At 40.0% G+C, this 22,970-nt stretch overlaps 2 protein-coding genes across 21 annotated transcripts in view; one reads left to right on the top strand and one right to left on the bottom strand.

The window, feature by feature from the left end:
• The window catches only part of ATG13 (autophagy related 13), a 23,435-nt gene extending 6,000 nt beyond the window's left edge, over window positions 1–17,435 (bottom strand). The window contains exons 1-14 of one of the 19 annotated variants that reach the window (XM_083455809.1): window positions 13,391–13,580; window positions 12,551–12,651; window positions 11,666–11,747; window positions 10,866–10,946; window positions 10,036–10,155; window positions 9,278–9,324; window positions 7,858–7,998; window positions 7,121–7,161; window positions 6,611–6,707; window positions 6,222–6,320; window positions 4,897–4,984; window positions 3,220–3,318; window positions 1,408–1,518; window positions 737–876 (exon numbers count right to left, since the gene is read on the bottom strand). In XM_083455809.1, coding sequence (XP_083311935.1) covers window positions 737–876; window positions 1,408–1,518; window positions 3,220–3,318; window positions 4,897–4,984; window positions 6,222–6,320; window positions 6,611–6,707; window positions 7,121–7,161; window positions 7,858–7,998; window positions 9,278–9,324; window positions 10,036–10,155; window positions 10,866–10,946; window positions 11,666–11,747; window positions 12,551–12,561 — 1,157 coding nt within the window. In that variant the 5' untranslated portion in view covers window positions 12,562–12,651; window positions 13,391–13,580. Of the gene's footprint in view, window positions 1–736; window positions 877–1,407; window positions 1,519–3,219; window positions 3,319–4,896; window positions 4,985–6,221; window positions 6,321–6,610; window positions 6,708–7,120; window positions 7,162–7,857; window positions 7,999–9,277; window positions 9,325–10,035; window positions 10,156–10,865; window positions 10,947–11,665; window positions 11,748–12,550; window positions 12,652–13,390; window positions 13,628–16,268 lie in introns of those variants that run through there. The other 18 variants (XM_083455820.1, XM_083455822.1, XM_083455821.1 and 15 more) reach the window with 18 other exon arrangements.
• On the top strand, window positions 17,220–22,970 carry HARBI1 (harbinger transposase derived 1). 2 transcript variants are annotated; one of them, XM_083456059.1, is made up of 3 exons: window positions 17,220–17,355; window positions 20,865–21,564; window positions 22,270–22,970. In XM_083456059.1, exons 2-3 carry the CDS (start codon window positions 20,895–20,897, stop codon window positions 22,644–22,646), a joined length of 1,047 nt encoding a protein of 348 aa, XP_083312185.1. In that variant the 5' UTR covers window positions 17,220–17,355; window positions 20,865–20,894; the 3' UTR covers window positions 22,647–22,970. The 2 variants fall into 2 exon arrangements, with proteins under 2 accessions (XP_083312185.1, XP_083312184.1); XM_083456058.1 differs by lacking the exon at window positions 17,220–17,355 and adding an exon at window positions 17,453–17,590.

Below are 22,970 nucleotides of genomic sequence, written 5' to 3'. Positions count from 1 at the left end.
TGCAAATGTCAGTGTTGGTACTGTCCTCAACTCTAAAGGGCAAGGTTTGTGCTTAACCCTAACAGAAGCTCTGCAGGAATTGGTGTTTGAGGTATTCTTGTTAGAAGCTACAACTATGCTTTAGTACCTGCAGTCAGTCATTTTACAGAAATGAAACCACAACTACTTTATTATTACTAATGAAGAGTCTAGTATGTGGAACTAATGAAATGTCACAAGGTGGAAATAGTGGCATTAAAAGTAGCTGGATCAGACAGATGTATATCTTACCAAGAGTACAGCTCCAGTTCTTACATTTTTAGCTGTTACTGAAATTTGTAAAGTTTCCAAAGTCCGAAACAATGCTGAACTTTAGGTGCTGATCCATCAAGAATAGTGAAAGTTACTGTAATTACTGAATACTAAATAATGTTGATTTTATGTGTGTAGATGCATTTTACTATGAAAACATTCTATCAAACAGCTGTTGGATTTGTAAAATTACTGTCCTATCTTCCTACAGGGCTGTAGTTACTGCAAATGTAGGAGAATCCTACTTACACATGCTTTCTCTGCACTTTCACTTTGTGGGGAAAGAAAGGGAGGAAAAAGAATGTGAATTAGGGAAAGTTAAAGTCCTCTAATGATCTTCCTAACTGCCTCTTTCCAGAAAGCTGCTTATAGCCTAGCAAATGAATTATTATTTTTAAAACCTGTAGTAAGACTATGAATCACTATGGAGAGATGGAAAACTTACCTGCTAGCTGGAGTAACTGCAGAGTAGTGACCCCCATCCAAAGGGGTGCATGTGGCCATTCTCTCATGATCAGCCTGAGTGCCATGAACTGGTTGGCTAGGAATCAAGGGCACTCCTCCATCCTTCCCTGGAATCATCAACTGGAGGAGAAAGGGATAAGAAAATTAGATATTTTAGTATTCATTAAAAAAAGCTCTAGGCTCTTTTATTTTCAAATGTATGGTTGCCTGACTCTCAATGATAGGTAGCTGACATCTGGTTACATGTTATACTCATGATATGAGAAACAGCCTGGTTCTGCCTGAAGGCTTCCTACCAACAGGTAAAGAGAGCTGGAGAGGATCTCAGTCACTTACAATGAAGTTAAGACAGGGAGCACCAGAAGAAATTATCAACTAAGGAGAGTGATAACCAGACATGACAAAGAAAGCTGGGCACTGGCCCCACATTCCCAGCACTTGACTAGGATATCCTCCAGTTTTCTTTGCTTTATGGCAGAAAGCCTTCAAATTTCTTAACAGGCAAAGCAAGGCTGCTTCTCATGTTGCTCAGCTCTGACTGTACCCTACAAGTAAAATAATGGGGTAAGAATGGATAGAGAAATATGTCAACAGTTAAGGAACAGAGTTAGCTATGAGACATATAAAATGGTCTCAAACCTCTAAGAATACCTGGTGAGGATGTGCAGCACTCAAGCCGCCAGCAAAGACTACTGGGTAGGCCAGGTCAGCTGATCCAACTCCCAGGGCTGTAGGCTGATAAGAAAGACGAGAGCTGGAGAGCTAAGAAATGAGAGGGGGAAAGGGAAAGGGAGAGAAAGGGAAAACCCCACACAGTCTGAATAATTTTCAGAATTACTGGAAAAGGCCAGGAAAAGAAATCAGATTTACAGAATAAAATACTAGGCTGGAACTGAGGTAGTCTGAGCCACATGCACACACAAAACCAAACTAAACCAAACCAATCCTAAACATCTTTACTTAAAAGAAAAAGTTGCCACCGATTTCAATGGAACTTATTTTCAAGTTGTGTTTAGGATTACCAGGGACCACTCTCAAGCCTGGATTTTGCTTTAAAATGATGCTCAACACCTACAAATGATGGAGATGACATTCATATAGGACTGAGAGGATAGTATGAAGTATGTTGACCAATAACATGCTGGACAAGAGAGGAATTACTTAAAAGCTGTGTTTATTATTTGTTTTCTATGAGGTTTTTTTTAAATGACTGTTCTGTGTTTTATTAAAATGTTTTATATATTATTGTTATATGCTACTTCAACTTCCTATTGATTTTCACTGCCTTTATTAAATAAATGCTACAGAAGAAGCCTGGAAAACCATTGCTCTGACAGCAGACTCTAACTGTGGATATAGGTTCATTGTCAAACAAATCATGTGACCAACTGCATGCCTCTCTTTGACTCCCACACCAAGAAGGGCAAAGCCCGAACATAAAGCCTCACATTCTGCATCTCAGTTATAGAGGCAAAAGTTTCCAGAGCAGGCATTTTATAGTCCTCAATGTGAAAGTCCACCTCATAGCCCAAACCTTCCTCTGCTTAATATTTTAAAAATCTTTAAATTGTATATATAACCTAATAAATAATATCATTAAAGCAAGAATACTACATCAAACCCTTAAAAGAACAGTTGTGTAAAAGCATATAAAACAAATGAAAACAGGATTTCAGGGAATTCAAACAAATAAAAACAGGACTGTTTTCAAAATGACTCAGGTAACATTAAAAAATAGAATCTACTGGTATCACACCCCCAAAGCACAGTCTGAAACAGCTACAGAAAAACATTGGACAACAAAATATTAAATTCCTCACTGGGCTATCGGAAAGCTCTGGAAAAGAAACAGAAGAAATGCCTATGTGGAATACTGGGCTCACAGTAATTAATTAATGTGCTCCAAAAGCCAATGTCTAAGGCCAACTGTAACAAAATTAATCCACTAGAATAATCCACTAGAATAAAATTGACTCCTTATAAAGGGCTTCAGCCCTTTATAATGGTGACAATAAACTTTTAATTTCTTCAGAGGTGAAAAATACTGTTTATTTCCTGTCCCTTGGTCAACTCAAGAAAACACACAGCAATTTCCAGAAAACTCTACTCCACGAAGCGATCAGTATTCTACGATTGCTCTATAAAGTTTGCCCTGTAGTCTAAAGTACATATTTTCATTGCTTCTTTGCAAATTTCCTGTTCAGCAATAAAGACAATAAATTTATAACTTCAGAGATGTTTGATTCATTTTCTTTTCTAAAAGGTAGTCAGTAACTGAACAGATTTTGCAAACCTCTAAGCACATTAAACTCAAATGCATGTTTCATTTTAGGCTAACCAGCCTAAAGAGCCAAATCTAAGGAAAATGATTTACTAGTTAGTGAAAAAATACTTTTGTCATGCACCTTCTTTATTTTAAAGGTGTTGTCAGGCCAAACATATTTTTTTCTGCTATGAACTCACTTGATGTGAAAAGGTCAGCCCCATCAAAGGGCCCTTCAATGTATCCGTCACGACTGGAGGAGGGGTCTGAAAATGTGCCTTAGTGACAGTAAATACACACTGAACACAGACACACAAAAGGAAAAGAAAGAAAAAGACTTCAGAAAGAAAAACTGAAAAGAGTTGGATGAAGTGAATGTTGGTGAGGACTGTGGCTACAGCTATGAGAAACATTCATCCATGTCAAAGAGTTGCAGAATTGCAGGGGAGCTGCATGCTTTATAAAGGGTTTAAAATGTCAGGAAACTGTTGTCCGCTTTTTTAAAAAAGTGTTCCTAGTTGTAGTCTTTATCAATGAATTCACTGCTGATCACATATAACCAACAGCCTGAAACTCTCTTCTAAAGTCAGATGTTGTAGGACTTTTATTGATCATCTTAACAACTAGGCTTGAATAGCTGTTGGTGACAACTGAGCAAAGGGGGAGCTATATAAAGTGGAGATCACTCTAAGTCCTCATGCATCTCAGTGATCAAAGCAATCTCCAGTTGCACTAGGCTTGAAGGTTCAATACAAGCAGTAAGACAATAGGCTTTGTCAAACACTGTTGTTTTTTTAAAAAAAAGAAACCTCACCCTGTTACAGAGCAGCTGAACACAAACCCTAGCAAGAACAGAGAAAAAGCCTTGAGCCACAAACTCATCAGCTGTGCTGGCTGTCAAAGTCAGAAGCCATGTGTCTTCAGAATAGAGTTTGATTGAGACAACTGAAGTAATAGATTCATAACCTTTTATAGGAACTTGTTTCTTTTGTGATATTTGACTGGGCAACCAGGAGAGCCCCTAAGCATAAGGCAAAAATCTTTAGAGTGCCCCAAAACATACATAAATTGGAACTGGACACTTTGATCCAGGAAAACAGGGGTGAAGCAGAAGGCTGTGCCCAACCCACAGCTGCCTGTAGAGGATGCCCTTATCCTCTAGCCTGAAGTTAAGATATGATCCTCAGCAGTTTCCTAGGATTATGTGCACCACAAGTGTTACATGCCTTCTCCTTCCCTAACAGCATCTGTTTACATATCTTCTCTTCTGGAAATGCAATCAGAAACTCATTTCCACACCAGGGTTGCCCTAGTGAAGGAGATTCGAAAACTAAACCTTCAACACCAACCGCACAGCTCCAAAGGCTCTTTGCCAGTCTTTTAAATCTATGGAATACATCGGCCAGAGTATGCAAAGTTTTAAAAGGAAAAGAGAAGAGAAAAGTGACCCGATCTTTAAGTATTTTACAATTGCCAGGTATAGAGAAAGGTTTTTAAATTGCAGCAGGATGGAAACAGGTGAATACTATGCAATCAAGAGATTGTCAGCAAAATTGATTCAGAACTTAAACTGTACTCTGTGCAATCAAGTGTGACCAATACCACATTGTTTTATCTATAAAGAGACAGAATTTTTGTATGCACAAGGAAACTTATCATTAGGCACAGATGTAGTAAACTATCATTTAGTTTTCAGTAACCTTCATTTTTGTATTTGTCTAACAATCTGTAATATTCCATTTCTTAAAACTTTAATTAAAAATACAAGTGTCTGTAAACTAAAACGTGCCTTGTTGACAAACATGACAATACAGCTAGCTGCGTCTCTGAAAGAGGCATGCTGGAAAACATACAATGGTCTCCGAAAAATTGTTTACCTGTGATGGTGGAGAAGTAGAAAAAGAGGTGGTGCAGGCTTCTTGAGAATCTTCCACTGATGGGTATGCATTTTCCTCACCAGCTGTTCTGTAACAGAAGGAGATAAACTTCAAAATGGGAATGTTCAATAAAACGCAAGATTTAAAGTACATACAGAGACAGACATTGTAGACAGACCCAGAACATCTGAGTGGAGTTGAAAGGAGAATTATGAAGGAGCTCTAACTCTTTGCTTATCGGGGTTTAAATAAATGCTACTAGAGTGGCTTTTATTTGTCCAGGAGAAGTATGAAACATTATTCACCTATCTGCCTTTTAGTTTTTGTTAGGAAGATTCTTCCTGATAAATGTTACCTATGTTACCAGCTGTAGAACATAGCTGTCAACATTTCCATTTTTTAAAGGGAAATTCCTTTATTCCGAATAGGATCCCTCACAAGAAAAGGGAAATGTTGACAGCTATGCTGTAGAGATGTACAAAATGTAGCTTCAAAGCCAGTTTAAAGCACCTTATCATTGCTTTTGGTCTGACTGCAAAGGAAATGTTTATAAAATAAAACCTTTTACTAAAAGAACCCTTTGATTTTTATGACCACCTGTTATGTATGCTTCAGTTGAGATTTCTGCACTGCAGAGGGTTAGACTAGAGGACCCTTCAAACTCTAAAATTCTATGATTCTTTGTCAAAATATTATACATTGCAATGGGTTGGCTCTAGGCTTCCCATAAGTGGAATTCCACTTCCAAGATGCTTCCGCTGGATAAGGAGGGGGTAGTTATTCATCAGTTCCTAGTTTCACTGCTCCTGAGGGTTGCAAAAAGTGAGGGAGATGGCATACCTCCAGTCCCTCTTCCTCCAGCAGAAGCATCTGCTGGTAAACATTCCCTTTCACAAATTAAAGTAGATCCAGTATTTGAAAACTATATGAAATAAATGAACCACGAATGCTTTTGAATGCTGACACTTGAGTGTACAAACACTAAAATCAATGCTTGCAATGCACTGTGTTAGCTTCCTTCTGCAACTCATTTCACTTAGCAGTTAAGAGTTTTCACTCTGCATTGTATTTTTTTCTGATTATATACTAATGATGCAAATGAGAATTCATGTGAACCACTGTGTACATGAACTGGAGAGAGTCTGAAAGTCTAAGAACCCTCTAGACCATATGCCATTCACCCACTTCTTATAGAATAGAAAATGCAGGGTTTTCCATTTCATGTAAGGACTTTTTCTTTTCTCCACCCAGCAGTGCATGATGTAGAGGCTCTGTATTTGGGAAGAACTGCCTTCACCTATGATCTGTGATTTGCATTTCCTCACCTGTAATTGCAGGGATGCATGGGTGAGGAGCTGGGGTAGGGACGGTCCACAAAGTGATCAATGATAATCCCCATGATAGGTGGGGTCCTCTCAAACTGCCTGCAATGCAACAAGCAAATGGTGTTATTCATAAGACTGTGTTCTCTTCTCTGCTGCAACCCCAATTCTGACAGCTAGACTGCTCTTCTGCATCAGTTAATGGGAAGCAGAGCATCCCCACAATTCAACCCTGCAACTCCACACATGAACAAGGAAATTGGTGTTCAGGAGCATGACTCAGGGCTACCAAACAATAGCACTCCACAAAATCTGAGAAGCCCAGGATTTTGGGCTTCAGAAATGGAAAGTGTCCTGGAAAATGTGGATTAGTTTGACTCTCATGCTCTCACCTGGTAGACATGAAAGCTAGGTTGATTCTGTAGGCACAGGACAAAGTGATGGTGCCTAATGGAGTACCCACTGTCCCAACACGGACGGTCTGAAATCCTATGGAAATAGAAGAAAAATTACTACTACTACTACTACTACTAATAATAATTTAATAGTCAGCATTAAAGATAAAGATTGATTTGCCATTTCTCTGTTGCTGAATGACAGTTTATGTCATTCTGCTAGCAACAAAGGGATAACAATATGCTCTCCTGCCATATCCCTTACTGAAGGCATACCTCTTCCTAATAAATCTCTCAGCATCTTTTTTAAAAAAGTTATTTTACTAATTGTGCTAGTCCACGTAGGGACTGATGCACGTGCTGTTAATAAATGTTATATTGCTATTATTGACCTCCAGTAAGGGACTCTCCTAATTTCCCCTACATCCAAAATCCTTCATGTTACTGGTATATAGTAATAGGGTTTTTTAAAAGTCTTCAGCTAGTTTGTTCATTGCCAAACCATACCTTCTCCCAAGCCACTCAGCTGAACTTCTCCGAAGTATATCCTATGAGAGAGAGAGAGAGAGTGCACATTAAATATAGTCTACTAGGTAGTATAAAGTCAGGTGCACTAAGTGTTTATCATTGAGCTGGGTCTTCTGATTTACAAAGTACTTTACAAGATTAAGATTCTTTACCTATACAATATTTATCTGAGTATTTTACTCATGAGTACATTGTTGTTAGCCGTCCTGAGCCCGGCTTCGGCTGGGGAGGGCGGGATATAAATAAAAAATTATTTATTATTATTAACTGGGTCTGAAAGACAGCAGTTTGTCCAATGCCGTCATCCAGTAAATTCATGGCTGAGCTGGAAATCTGAACCCACAGCTCATATTCCATTCACTGGTCATCAGATGAACCAGAAGTACCATTGCAAGACCCAATTCAGACTTGCCTTTTCTATTTAAAAAGGATCCCCCCTCACCTGCCAAACCTTTAGCAGTTCGAAAACTTTCTACCAGACATGTTCTAAGACAAAGATGGGAGAAAAAAGTTATGTTTTAACTAAGGATCCTTTTAAAGGAAACAACCGAGGAAGCAAGTTGGCTTTTAAAGGGAAAGATATTCTAAGAATACGGAGAAGCTAAAGAAAAATAATGAAGCGTTGATCAAGAATTGCAAAATACCATAGGAAAAAATAAGTGGGAAAAGTGCCTAAGAGCCAATAGTTCTATTGTTTCTATTTCAATATTTATTACCTGTACAATATTACATATTCATGACCTTGTTTCCTAGAGAGTCTGTAGGCAGGAGTCACCCTTGTTATAGCAAGTAAAGACTTCAGTAATAGAGACAGTCTGTTGTACACAGTGTAGGAAACTTTGATTTCTTTATCACACCTAAAAAGCACACAGAAACGTTAGTCCAATATTCTTAATGAAGTGACACAAAGTACATTAATACAAGCTAGAGACAGTGACATTTGTGGTCTACTTTAGATTTAGCCATGTAAAATAGAAGCAATTGAGATTACAACCTGCCCTCAGAAACACAATCTATTCATATGCCTTATGCAATTTGTTCCCAAAGAATATTTATCTAATTGCAAAAAAGTATTTGCAGAAGTTACAAATAATCTTGTACTAGAATTAATCACTGTTAAGTTTGTGAGCATTTTATAGCTTATTTTCTTATACAGCTTGTACTAGAATTAATCACTGTTAAGTTTTTGAGCATTTTGTAGCTTATTTTCTTATATAGCTTGTAGATACCTATATAATTCTTATTTTTAATCAGTTAGAAATCCTTGTACTTCAGCACCTAGCCAAAAAGATACACATGACTTTAAATACTGAGCAGGTATGTTCTGTGAAAAGACACTTGAATTTCTCAGCTAACAGATACTAAGAGTTCTCTCTTACTTGAATGATAAATGTCATAAAACCTTAAGTCCCTTTGCAATTTTTCTAGTCTAGGAGACAAGTAAAAGCTACGAAGCAGCAGATGCTTGTGGCTAATTATGTTTGCCTGATGCAGAATTTAAAAAAAAAATCAGAACTAAACTGCTGACTCACTGTAGATAATTTAACTCTAGTGTCTTCTACAACATTGTTAAATCAAAACAGGTCATTTAAATCATGGGTCAATAGGAGGATTTATTTTAGAGCTTTCTGCCATCTAATAATAACTGCCCTTTTAGATCCAGGGTGAATTGATTTAAATTAGTCATTTAAAATCGAAAACAACCTAATTTAACTCAACTTTCCTATTTCGTAATTCATGCATTTCCTAAACCTGAGTGCACACGGAGTGGTTGCTATTACCGTTTAGCCATATTGGCTTGCAACTATAGTCATTGAAGATAATCCAAACCTCACATGGTTTTAGCTCTACCCTGTTATATCTGCTTCAAGGCAAGTGGGGAAACTGTGAACATGACTAAGAACATAAGAAGAGTCCTGCTGTATCATACCAAATAACTATTTAGTTGAGTATTCTGTTTCCCACAGTGGCCAACCAAATGCATATGGGAAGCCCACAAACAGAGCATGAGTGCAGCAGCCCTCTCCCATTGTTGTTTCCCAGCAACTAGTATTCAGATGAAGTCCTGTGCCCTTATGCACTCAGTCAGCCAAGGAATATCTGCTTATTGGACAAGAATCAGCAACACACACTTACTTTTCATTCATTTCCAAACACCAAATTTCCAACTCCATGGAATCCCCCTGCAGTGGAAAAAGGAATGTTTAAATAACATCTTTGTGAGATGCTCAATGAATGGGAAAAACCTGCAAAATAAGTTTATCATCATATGAATAATCTTTTCTGATCTTACTGTGGTTCCTTTGGAAGTTGAATGGAGACACAAAATTCAAAATACTTCATGTAATAATGAATTTGTAGCTATGGTTTGCTCCTTCTGATTCATAAGATTAAAGATTTGTATATAAAAACAGGAGCACCTTTTCCCCCTTGTGAGATGCGCTCAGCTTCCTTTTGACTTCAAATGACAAATATACTTACAAATGGCCTCAACAGTTTGGCCCCAGCCCACATGCTTCTGGTGGGCTGTTTGTTGAAAGCAGTTTGTTTGCTTGTTTAAAGCTCAACCCTATACGTGGTAACCATCATACAGTTCATGATTTATTTTTCTAATGATGATTATTTTAAAAAGATACTGTATTTAGGCTGAAAAACTATTTTGGATAGTTAGGGTGCCTCTACACAACCCTCTATAAAGAATGTGACAACAACATAGTAACTGCAGTTTATGACCTAGGGTGGCTCTTTTTTATGTATAGACTCTCCTTAACAGTGTCAGTAGTGGTGCGCTAAAAAACGCTTGCAATAGATATCATGTGTATAGTATGAAGACATTGCTGACATGAGCCTTAAAGCATGAAGATGGCAGAAGTATAGTCTTGCTTAGGTTTTACCTCAGAGGTTTTGAGAGAGATTTCCACACACATTGACCGCCCAACAGCAGGCAGCTGTCCTGCCAAGGCTTTTTTTGCTTCATGGGTAACTTCTGGGATATCTTTGATTGCCAAGTTGAACTGCAAAATTAAGAGAGTTGATTTTACTTTTGAGGAACCTATTTGAGAAATCTACCATGTGTCACACAACAGGAATGTATGTATTGGAACTTACAACTTACTGTATTTACTCAAATGTAATGCACACCTTTTTTTTTGCCAAATTTCATCACAAAAATTAGTGTGTGCATTAGATTTGATGCCGCATTTACATTCGCAAGCAAAAACTTCTTGGGTTTCCAGGTTTTGAAATTTGAGGTACACATTAGATTCGTATAAAGATCACAACTGGACAAAATATTCTCTGCTGTCACACACTGATTATTACTAATAACAGTCTTGCTTTACTTTTTTTTTTTGTAAATCAGTTAATATCATCACAAAAATTTCCCAGCTCCTTCCTTGTTCTTTCTATTTACAGTTCCTCTCTTGAGAGCTTTTATCAGAGCCACAGATGAAAAGCAATTAAGAGAAATCTACCCAGAATCAGCTGAGGTAGAAACTATTCAGACATATATATTATTTTTATATCCAGTACCACAAGATGCCCAAATAGTAGTTTTATGTGGTTAAAAAGAAAAGGAATACTGTTTTAACATTTTTGCATGGTTCTGCAGTTCTGCTTCAGTCTTTTGTTTCAGTCTGCAGTTCTGCTTCAGTCTTTTGTTTCCTGTATCTTAACATGACACAAGTATGGGAATAATGGGATTGCTATGAGGAATATAATTTACCCAGTCAGAGCCTGTTGGCGAGGATGATGATCGAGTACAGATTTTTTCACCAAGTCGGGCCTGGACAATCACTTGTACGGTCTGAAAGAGAAAATATGAGATTTGTGAGAAGTCAAGATTTGTTACTAAACAGGAGAGAGATGAGATGAAACACAGAAACAAAAGTAACCGCTTTCACCACTTCAGTGTTTTTGTTGGTCTTCCATGATTTTATCCTTCCCCTCTTGCTGTCGAGATCATTCACCTCTCTTGTTGGTAAAACCATACATTTCTCCTTTAATCTGTACATACGCTTTACCAGCTTGCTCTGCAACATCTATACTAATCTCAGTCAATCAGCGCAGGACAATCAATGGGTGCTATAGGATGCTGTCTATAAGCAAGGCTTTGATATCTAGATACCTCCCTTCCCTTCCCTAACCTCACCACTGTGTGGCTTCCTGCTTTGTCTACCTGGAATCCCAGTTCCAAACTCCCTTTCCTTGACTCTTAAGCATATGTGATTCAGTCCCAAGGTCTGCAGACAAGTCACCTGACAGTCAAATAAGAGCTTGTCATATTCAAAAGCTGGATGACTATGGGGCTTTGTTTTGTTACTATAATCTATATTTTTAGAAATCCAAATGAAGTCAGAGATCAGCAGAAAATGTTGTTTTAAAAGGTTTTGACATTGCATCAATCAACATTATGGCATGGCAGCATGTGGCACTGCAATAAGTACAGGGAGTTTTGGTTTGTCACAGTGCAACAGGAATGTGATTTTTTTTTTTTTACTTCTATTCCAAAAAACAAAAAATTACCTTCAGGGCAAAAAATTTGATGAACTTGTCCAGGTCCTTCCTGTCCTGGGAGCTGAGATCAGTGTCCATTGCATATGGAAATCTAGAATAGATCAGGCATAAATATTCCAATTTGTTACTAACAGGAGAGCTTACTATATTATTTAAACTAATCAAAGTTAATGAACTTCAGGAAACTATGGTAATCTTAAAGAGACATAAAACTAATCTTAACCTTGCTGAGATAAATTTGTGTGATTTACATTAATAAACTACTAGCCACAAAGAGAATATGCACCAGTGAAAAGTTTATGTGCATTTTCAGAATCAGCTCAGTTGTTATGGGAACTGGAGCAGGAAAAGATCACATTTCATTTAAGCTGCTGAACTTGCTAGAACTAAGTGTCAAATGAGTTTGGTCATTATATGCATTTAAAGAAGCACATTTGTACAAAGCAATGAGAGTCTACACATGGAAGTCATTCTTTGCATAAAAATTGACCTATGTAGGCAGCAGAGCAGTACTGGCAGGTGACTGACCCCCTGATGGCAGTATAGCTGATGATATTTTTATTAAGTCCTCCAATTGTGTTGCTGGAGTGGATATGTGGGCAGAGCTGGCATTTGTCATGTCACAGCCCTACTGTAGCTAAGTCATACTTATGAGCAGGTGCTAGTCTGTGAAAGTTCATGCCATAATAAATGTCTTCAAGATACCCCCAGACACTCCCCACCATCCCATCTCTTCACAGGTACATTCCTTGAAACAATATAATGTTAAAATGCAATGGACTCAGCACTGGGCAAAAGTGCAGAGTACACCTGAATAATACTGTCTCTTTCTCTAAACAGGTGTGATATTTGATAAACTATTTCATTTCTTGATAAATGAACAATGATACCTACCTAGTTATCATGAAACTGTGACAGATAAAATGTAGTGTAGAACAAAAAGGGCCAACAGATTTGACCTAAGCTGTAGTTAGGAAAATTTGCATGTTTGCTTGCTGAAAATAAAGTTTTATATATCAGAATTTGACCAATATATGGATCATGAGCTGGATACAGACTAAGTCGTGTTTGAGAAGACCCACTGAAATCAATGGAACACAAATTGACTAACCTGTCCCGTGAATTTGAGTGGATCATGCTAAACATCACACACTATTTTTCTCAGTGATCTACCAATGTTACTGAACACAGCTGGAGCCTTAATGTCAGAATATTTATTTTCAGCCCAGAGGATAACCAACATTATCTAAAAGGTGATATTTTTTACCTATGAGCTAGTCAGGTCAGGGAACTATTGGGTTCTAGGCTTCAGAAAGCCTTTTTGCAACTGACATCCCCATCCTCACATGAAAATCAATACACACAAACTGTAGCACTTATCAAAATTTTCATTTTTGAAGTTTTGAAGAAAAACTTCCATTATATAATGGAAATCTAACACAAATTCACATATGTGACACACCTTCTTTGTGATGGTCTATTGTATATTTCAGACATGCTTGTGCTTTACTGCATGGTGGTAATTTCCACGGGACCAATCCTACTTTAAACCCTTGTTGCTTTTAGTGCCTCTTTCCTGAGTATATATAATACACAGCATATCTAAAGCAAAATATTTCATTTATTATTATTTATATAACACTTTTCAGGTAAATCTCACAAAGCGGTTTACAAAAAAATTAAATTAATAAGTATTAATTAAAACGGAGTAATAAAGCAGCAAAAACAAATTACAATGACTTTCCCCCCCAAAAGCTAGATATCGCCTTCTCTCAGATCAAAACTGTTCTTCAATAACACTGTGGTGGCAGGTTTCTTTTTACAGGGTAAGGAAACAGCTTTCTTTGCTCTCCATTCTGGCAGACACATTTAAAACAAAGGGTGTTAAGAAATGAGTAACCTCAACCCATATAGTATTTCAACGAGAATACAGGATGGACAATTATACTGGTTATGTCTCTCAGTGCAGTGATTCTATAACCTTCACAAGGTACTAGAATATCAGAGATACTTCATGATTCTCAGGTTACAGATCATTCACTTTGGGCCAAGCTGTAGCTCAGTAGTAAAGCATTAACTTTGGAGGCAGAAAGTTCCAGGTTTAATCACCAGTTAAAAGCACTTGGGTAACAGGAGGATGTGAAAAACTTTGGTTCAACAACTTTGAAAGCTACTGCCAGTCAAAGCAACCAATACTGGGCTAGATGCACTCAGTATAAGACAGTTTTCTATTTCACAAGGCTTTCCAATTAACAGCAGCATTGCTTTCTCTAGTGCAAACTCCTTAAAAGCAGGAAAACATTTTAAAAGAGCCCAATAAAAAAAATCAAATAAAAGCCAAACACATCTGGTTGACACACAAAGCATTTATGAACCTGCTCCTCCTTTGCCTGTTTACCATGTTTTGAGAGTAGGGAGCAGTTGTCTTGGCAACATTTGCATCACAATCTCCTAAGAGGAACAAGAAACACTAGACAGAGCTCCAACTTAGGGGTTGATTCTTTCAGGAGAAATAATTATCCTTGAATTCAAGTCCAGGCAGATCTAATGTATGCCACCTCACCATTAGTCTTTCTTGGACCCAGAGAACTGAGTGTAATGTTAAAGGCAAAAATTTCAGCCTGCTCAGTACCTAGAAAGGAGAGTTTGTGGGAATCCACTGTAAGTTACTGATTTCCTGAATTAAAAAACAACAGCTACATGTAATAATAATCATAAATTATTTAACAACATTAGAAGAAAACTGACTATATAATATTTTGGGCCAGTAAGAATATGTTGCAGTATGGAGTGCTTCTGTATAGTGCTCCAGTCAGCCAAGCCTTCCTTCCTTACACTCCTGGCATCACCCACCTCAGTCAATGTACTCAGCCTTCAATGGGCTGTTTTGACTCCCCTGCCTCAACCTAAAGATTTTTAGTACTTTTGCAAGCTGGGATACCCAGAAGCCTGCTGATATCTCTCTCTTGTGCATGCATGGTAATGTTTTGATTACATAAACACTGGCACTTGGATAATTAAATTTGCTCTTAGTACAGATTCTATGATAGAAGGCACATGTTAATAAACTTGACAAGCTGGATCTCATTTTGTTCTGGAATGAAAATTAATTCTGTTACATTATGAACATATATTTCTAAATTTGGAGAAAATACTAAATATGATGTCCTAAAGACCTATGGTTCACTTATCCCCATTTATTGTATTTCCTAAAATAGTGAGACAGCTTACAAGAATTCCCCATTTTGTACCTCCTGAGGGCTGCTTCCAATGTGCATAGTATAATATGTGTACCTACAACACTGCCCACTATGTGCAAGAACCATATTCTGTTTGATTTGTGTGCGCACTACAGATGTCATCAAAAGCCACGGCTGGCTCTGGGGTCCCTCAGTGAATGCAGCATATATGAAAATCAACTAGAGCAGACATAAAATTCTAACACTTTACAAGGAACCCTAGTGGCAGATATAGTACACAGAGGAAAATGCCTTAATTCCTGTAAATATGAAGCAGCCCTATTTTAGGTTTTGAGGTAGATTTTCTTCTTGATAGGAACCAAACTATGATTATCAACTTTTTTATTCTTGTTGTTACAACAAACTGGAAGGTAGCAAACATTGCTTAGTCCCTAAGTTAATATAAATCCTAGGGGTAAAGAAATGTAATTTTAAGGCAAATAAAAACATGTTTCTAAAATGCCTTTTCTCTTTTATTAAAATTCAAAAAAGCCAGTGATTCTAACTAAACTATTTTTTGTTTATGCGAATGGCCTAGTTTTTCCATTACGCAATAGGTATTTTAAAGACCCAGAGCCACATTCCAATGCAGAGTTAGGCACACCAAGACTGAAATACTAAACGTATTAATTAGAGAGAAAGTCCCACTCCTCGTAGCAGAATTGCACTGTTTTGGTTAAGATTTCAGTGAACTTAAGCATACTTGAATTTGTGTTGAATTGTGGCCCAAGAGTTAGAAAAGCCTCACATTATTCCAGTCACATTGTTGCCTGAAAGATTTAGAAATATCTCTAGATCAAAAGACCATGAGGTCAGATCACATGATGAAGACAAAGTATGCAGCATAAAGACTGGCAGCTTGATCCTCAAAGGAACACATGATATAGAACTAGTTAATGAAAATAGATCCTGTGTTGCTGGAATCCTTTGAATACTGTTGCTTTAAAGCAGCTTAATCAGTTATCAACAGCAGATCTGAAACAACGTCAGTCAACAAAACTCCCTTTTGGCAAGGTCATGAAATAAGTTACAGATATATTCAAGCTCCCACGTCACACATGCTAAGAAATTTAGTGGTGCAGCTGGGTTTAAACCCGAGGGCATGCACGTGCCACGTCATACGTTGACTACATCACATCCTCAAGGAGGTTTTATTTTCAGTACTCCTTAGGTTCTGAAAGGTTTGTCTAGAAATAAACAGTCCTCACAGCCCTATTTTCCCTACTACCCACAACTCTATACAATCAGACTGTGATCCGCTGCTCTCCCCACCCCTACCTGCTCTGTGGCAGCAGACCCATCACCCTACTCCAGCAGAAGCCTAGTCGAAACCCATCAAATTATGTGCATCTGAGGTGCAGGGGGGGAATTACCTGCGGGGAGAAGGCTGAGGTGACGGCTCGGGGTCTCATTCCGGGGACGAGCCCGGAGGCTATCTTAGTCCCTCCTCATGGGACCCAGTAGGCCTCTCCGAAATCCTCGCGGCTGGTTTCGACTCGAAGGGCTGGAAGGTGCCGCCCTCGCCGCCTCCTGTGGCTTCTTTCCTCGGAGAGGAGACGTGTCAGTGAACGTCCTTTGCTGGGGTCACCTCAGGAACCCCAACGGGGGCTCGCAGCACCAAGACCCCTCCGGCCCCGCAGACTTGAAGGCCGCCCGCCTCTCGTCTCCCTTCTTCCTGGCGCACCTTTCGCGCTCGGCTCCGCTGCCCAATGCCCGCGCGGGACAAGGCTTTTTCCTCAGCCCCGTCTGGGAATATGGCGGGGGGGGTGGTGGTGTTTCGTAGATTCGTAGCCCAAGCCTGCCGGGAAAACAGCGCCTGCTGGGGAGAAGGGCTGTTGGGACCTTTAGTCCCGAGGCGGGTGACCAATATCCGGCCTCCACTCGCCGCTGCCCAGTGCTTGGTCCAGCCCAGGGAAGGGGTTGGGAATGCCCGAGGCTGGCTGGCCCACGTACGAGTGGACTCTCCGCTTGCGCCGCCCCTTCGAGGAAGGCTCTGAGGAACCGGCGCCGGCCTTCGAGGAGAGGTCGCTCAGTCTGCCGGCCCTACGAGCCGACCTGCCCGTCGTCGCAGGTTACACAGCCAGAGTGTCCCTCACGGCCGCAGACTCCCCCGGCAGCCGCCGCCACCGCCGCCATTGCTGCTGTTTGTTTTCATCCGCTCAGGGCGAGCGGGGAGCGCTGACTCCGCATCCGCCGCGGCACTTTCCACAGAGACGAGGACCCGCCTCCCGTTATCAGCGACCCCCCCCCCCCGCCCCAGTGGGCCAGCCCGCAGCCGTTAATTATCGGCGGGAGGCGAGAATGCCCACCTGGGAGGCTTAAAGGGGTGAAGGGCCGGTCTCGTGAGGAATCTGCGATTGGGAATGAACAGGCCGGGCGTCGTGAGAGGGACTTGGAGCATCGCCTCGGGATCCGGGTGCTGGGAAGGGACTTCGGGACAGGCTCCCTTGCTCTATCGGGGTAAATCGGGGGCCCGGCGGAGAGGGAGGCGTGGATGCGTAGCCGCGCCGCGTAACATGCTTATATCCTACGCTTTCAGTCTTTCTCCAAGCGCAGAACTCCTCTCCCGCTTCCGTCCTCCCTGGAAGACCCCCTTGCGCCCCCCCCCCCAGTCTTCTCCCCGCTTTTCTAGGGAGGAAGTTGTAGTCCACCACAGGGCCGGATTTAGGTTTGATGAGGCCCTAAGCTACTGAAGGTAATGGGACCCTTTATATGTCCAGCTGTCCTTTGTCAACAACAAATTGCCGCTGTTTTTTGTGTTGAATACTGCATATACTATATGGTAATTTATGGACCTAATAGGTATCTAAAGCCGTTTGCACATAACAAATAGGAGCCTACACAACACAAAATACTGTTGCTGTATGTAGGTTTTATTTTATTTGTTTTTTATCTTATATTTTGGAAATGCACATCCATTTTTTTCTCTTTTAAATTTTTTTGGGACCCCCAAGAGAGTGGAGCCCTAAGCTATAACTTGTTTAGCTTATACGTAAATCCGGCACTGGTCCACCAGATGGTGTTGCAGTACCGTTGCCACTATTGGCCATCCTGGCCGGTGCTGATGGGGAGAGTTGGAGCGGGTGAGATTTCCCACAACTACTGTTGGGTTACCCTGCTGCATGTTCCGCTTTCACAGCATCCTCCACTAAGGCAAATTCATGCCCCTTTTGCAGAGACCTGCCTGCTTTTCAGCTCTCTTTTGCAGTTCCTGCTTCATCAGGTGCCCTTCACTTCCCACCACAAACAGTTTAATGCCTCGTTGCCATTCTTCTCCCTCTCTTGCACCCCTTCACCTTCCGTCATTCATGCTTTGGGCCCTTTAGGAAAGTCATTCCTGGTGGCTCAACCGAGAAGCGTGAATGAAACCTTGAAAGTGACACATGAGAACCCAGCTGGATTAGACCACAGGCCCATTTGATTCTGTATTGTGCTCTCACACAGTGACTAACCAGATGCCTGGAGATGGCCTCCTTCTTTGGGTGCACTCTCTTCTTCAAACATAGTCTTGAGTGTCAGGCGTGTATTTTGCTGCACAAAGGTTATTGCATGTTTTTGTAGACATACTCCTATAGATGTGTCTCATGTATGTTACAAGACAAAACATTGCATTCTCAGACATTGATAATGATGCTACATTTCCTCCTAAATCTATTTATCTCAAAATGATGATAGGGATATTAATGACATATCAGTTACAACAGTTAATTGTGGGCTTAACAACTAGCTGCTAAATACCAGGAATAATTTTTTTAAGTAGACATGTTGCCTCAGCTGTTACTGAGACAAAATAATATATTACACATATGTCAGTTGCAACTACTTTTGTATTCATCGCTGGGAAAAGGAAAGCATTTATCTTTTAGTCTCTTGGCTGGAATCTACACACATTTAGAAAACACTATGAAAATGCTTTTTTAAAAAAAGTTTTGAAAAATACATTGAATTTGGCAAAGCTCACTCTCGCCATCTAGTGTCACATTTGTATATTGCACTCTACAACACATTTAAACTATTTTATTTGCAGCTGTGTAGCTGAGTCTTGGTAGCAGAGTCTGTATGTATGCTGGCACGTCTTCTGAGTTGCTTTATTGACGTAGGTAAAACCTGCCTTGATTTTGACAACTTGCCTGGTACTCATGGGTGACCAGGAAATTAATGTAGGTGAATGAACAGGTTGGTGGAGGAGGAGTGGGTTACTTGGTCTCTTTTCTGCCAGTCCACTTGGTTTCTTTGCTAGCCAGGCAGGAAGGAAAGCCTATTCTTTCATAACCACAAAATAGGCTAGTGAAGGAGGAGCAGATATACCCTTCCTTCCTGCATGCCCTTTCACTTAGCAAGCTGGTTAAAAAAGCTGCCTTCTAAGAGTCTAGTAGCTTGCATTTTCATGTTGGCCACAGAAGAGGGGACTTTCCCTCCTCCATGGCCACCATGGCAACACAGACTTCTGGCTTCTTAGTAAGCTGTGGTGGTGAGCTAATTACTTTTGTGGGCTTATTTTCAATGATGGCTAATACCAGGTAATCCCTCAGTTGTTTGGGGGAATTCACACCTTTGGTATCAGATGTTCATAGAGGAACCAGACCAGATTCAATCCATTGGTTTTTGGTTTTTATTATTATTAAATTGTTAATCTTGTGAGTGCACAATAACACAACTATTATGAGAGAGGGGATGACAATCAAGCATTGTCCATACATTCAGAGGGACAGAATGTTATGTTTATGTAATGCAACACATGGGTATATGAAGAGGGGGAAATGCTTATTACATACAGGAATGAGGAGATAATGCAAACTATTAACATTTAGGCTCTTTCCAGCAATGGACTCCAACTGAGAACAGAAAAATTCTCTTGTAGAGATGCCACCCTAAACTTATAGGCTATATCTGATACCAAAGTGCCCCTTACATTGCTATTTAATTAGATACCTACCTGCCTCCTTTGTATTATAACTACTGGGAGTCACTGGTAGACATTAAAAAACAGGATACAAGAAATACAGTATTACTTTGTTGAAACTTTGATTTTGCAAGATTGGAACTCCTTGGTTCTCAAGACAGCTCCTTGCCACTAGAATATGACTGACTTGCTTAACAATGGAAAAGAGTGGTTGGGTGAAGCATCTCTGTTTATATAACTTGCTCTTCTTAGGCACATAGTTTCAGTACATTTATCAACTCCAGTTGTTCCAGAATTCTAGATTTTGTGTGCACTTGGACAAACAGAAAAAATATCCTTGAGGGACAGCACAGCTTATTAACAAGCATTAGAACAAAGCAACTCTTTGTTTTTCAGTGCTGCATGTTTCTAAAAATATCACCAGCTTAAGTTTTGCCAATTCACACCCTCATGCCTCATACAGCCAATTAATTTTAATGCAGTAACACATAAAGAAAGAAATTTTCCTAGTCTTGTTTAACCGGTTCAGAGAGAGAATGTAAACATAGCACTAATTTATTGTGAAATATGTACTCAACAGTTCCAATTTTGCGTATGACCCAAGGTCAGTACTAATTGTGCATTCTTGCTTTCTCAAGAATGTCCCACGACCCTGTGTGAAATTATATACAGCTCCAAAAAAAAATTCCACTGGAAATTTCCCAGAACTACGACCATGATTCATTGGCTCTTTCATTGAAATTAATAGCAGAATCCCATGGAGATAATATTGTCAACTTTTCTGGTAGAATGTTATCTGGTAGGACTCAGCCACGTTAATAGGACTGTGGGAAAGTTTTCTATATTTCTTTTCCTTGTGTTCTCAGTTGTATGATCTGGTCTCATAGCAATTAGTGTAAATGCCAAGTTAAATTAAAGTGTACATTTGTAAACTAATTTCAAAACCCTATTTACTTAAGCCAATAGGTTTATTTGTGTGTAATTAGTATGAAATTGACAGCAGAGTCAAGTAGGCTATTAGGATCCATGTCCTCAATTTTCTTTTTTTTTTTTGGCTCCAATGTAGGTGAGTAGAGAGAAGAAAGATCAACCCATCATGGCTGTTCCCATAGCCATTCTTGATTGCGATCTCTTGCTATATGGTCGTGGGCATCGAACACTTGATCGTTTCAAACTGGAGGATGTGACTGATGAATATCTGGTGTCTATGTATGGCTTCCCACGTCACTTCATTTACTATCTGGTGGATCTTCTGGGTGCCAGCCTTTCTCGTCCTACACAACGATCAAGGGCCATTAGCCCAGAGACGCAAATTCTTGCTGCATTAGGTTTTTACACTTCTGGTTCTTTCCAGACTCGCATGGGAGATGCCATTGGCATCAGCCAGGCCTCTATGAGCCGTTGTGTGGCCAATGTTACTGAGGCCTTGGTGGAGAGGGCATCTCAGTTCATTCATTTCCCAGATGATGAAGTGTCGGTGCAGCATCTGAAAGATGACTTTTATGGGCTGGCAGGTATGCCAGGGGTACTAGGACTAGTTGATTGCAACCATGTCGCAATAAAGGCACCCAGTGCTGAGGACTTGTCATATGTGAATAGAAAGGGCCTTCATTCTTTAAACTGCCTGATGGTTTGTGACGCCAGGGGAATGCTACTGAGTGCGGAAACACACTGGCCAGGCAGCTTGCAGGACTGTGCTGTGCTGCAGCAGTCAGCCCTCAGGAACCAGTTTGAAGCTGGCATGCACAAAGATGGCTGGCTACTTGGTAAGTTCTTTCTCATGACTGGCATCTTTGAAAGTCTATTTTGGTGGAATTTCTGTTTGGTTCTGTGACATGCCACATAACATTTATGTGTCAAAACTGCAGATTTTACAGTTCTCCCTCTATAAAGATAAATCAAACAAAGGTAGCATGAAACAGAATAATAGGGTAGCATAAAACATAGAATCTTAGAGTTGGAAGGGACCCCAAGGGTCATCTAGCCCAACCCCTTGCAATGCAGGAACCTCTGCAAAAGCATCAGTGACAGATGGCCATCCAGCCTTTGATTAAAAACCTTCAAGGAGGGAGAGTCCACCACTTCTCGTGGTCAACAGGTCTGCCTGAAAGTTTTACTGAATGTTTAGTCTGAATCTCCTTTCTTGCAACTTGAAGCCATTGGTTCGAGTCCTACCCTCCAGAGCAGGAGAAAACAAGCATGCTCCCTCCTCCATGTGGCAGGCCTTAAGATATTTGAAGATGGCTATCATATCTCCTCTGAGTCTCCTCTTTCCCAAGCTAAACATACCCAGCTCCTTCAAGCGCTCCTCATAAGGCTTAGTTTCCAGACCCTTGATCATCTTGGTTGCCCTCCTGGCTTCATACACATATCTGGCTTCATATAGATGCCTGGTTTTATTATCAGGTGATGGAATTATTTGCACTCTCCTGTCCCTGTTTGGTTTGTGATCTTTCTTTTTCTTTTGACAGGTGATAGTTCATTCTTTCTTCGCACTTGGCTAATGACCCCTCTGCATATTCCTGAAACGCCTGCAGAGTGCCGGTATAACATGGCACATTCAGCCACTCACAATGTCATTGAACGTACATTCAGGACAATTCGGTCCCACTTCCGTTGTCTGGATGGGTCAAAGGGCACGTTGCAGTATTCTCCCGAGAAGGCCAGCCACATCATTCTGGCTTGCTGCGTGCTTCATAACATTTCTCTAGAGCATGGACTGGATGTGTGGTCTTCCCAAACAATGGGACAGATGGAACAGCCAGAGGAAGAATATGAACATATGGAATCACTTGACTCTGAAGCTGATCGAGTTCGTCAGGAATTATTACTCACTCATTTTAGCTAACATTACAAGACATACTAAGTTGGACATATTAAAAGACATGCAAACAATTATGATAGATCCTGATTTTCCTCTTACATTCAGCAAGAGAAATAAATGGGGATGCAACTATTGAAATTGAAATTTTGTGTTTCTATAATATTTTGCATTTAATATACTATTTTGGTTTCATTGTGCACATTGTATCTGATTCCGTCAGTACTCAGTATTTCAGTACCTGCTACTTTTTAGTGTCCAGCCTTATTGGAGGACCATTTATCAAGGACAATATTATATGGGAGGAATGCATATTCAGTTTAATATTGTAGTTTTAAGTACTTAAATATA

This window comes from Podarcis tiliguerta (assembly GCF_965153285.1).
Source record: "Podarcis tiliguerta genome assembly, chromosome: 1".
Classification (NCBI taxonomy): domain Eukaryota; kingdom Metazoa; phylum Chordata; class Lepidosauria; order Squamata; family Lacertidae; genus Podarcis; species Podarcis tiliguerta.
Note: the sequence above shows the minus strand (reverse complement) of the source record. Positions and strands in the feature narration are given on the sequence as shown.

Bases quoted from the DNA above. Each gene is read 5' to 3' on its own strand.
- HARBI1 (XM_083456059.1), top strand. From the start codon at position 20,895: ATGGCTGTTCCCATAGCCATTCTTGATTGCGATCTCTTGCTATATGGT. The intron at 21,565-22,269 runs GTAAGTTCTTTC...TTCTTTTGACAG, and splicing joins CAAAGATGGCTGGCTACTTG to GTGATAGTTCATTCTTTCTT.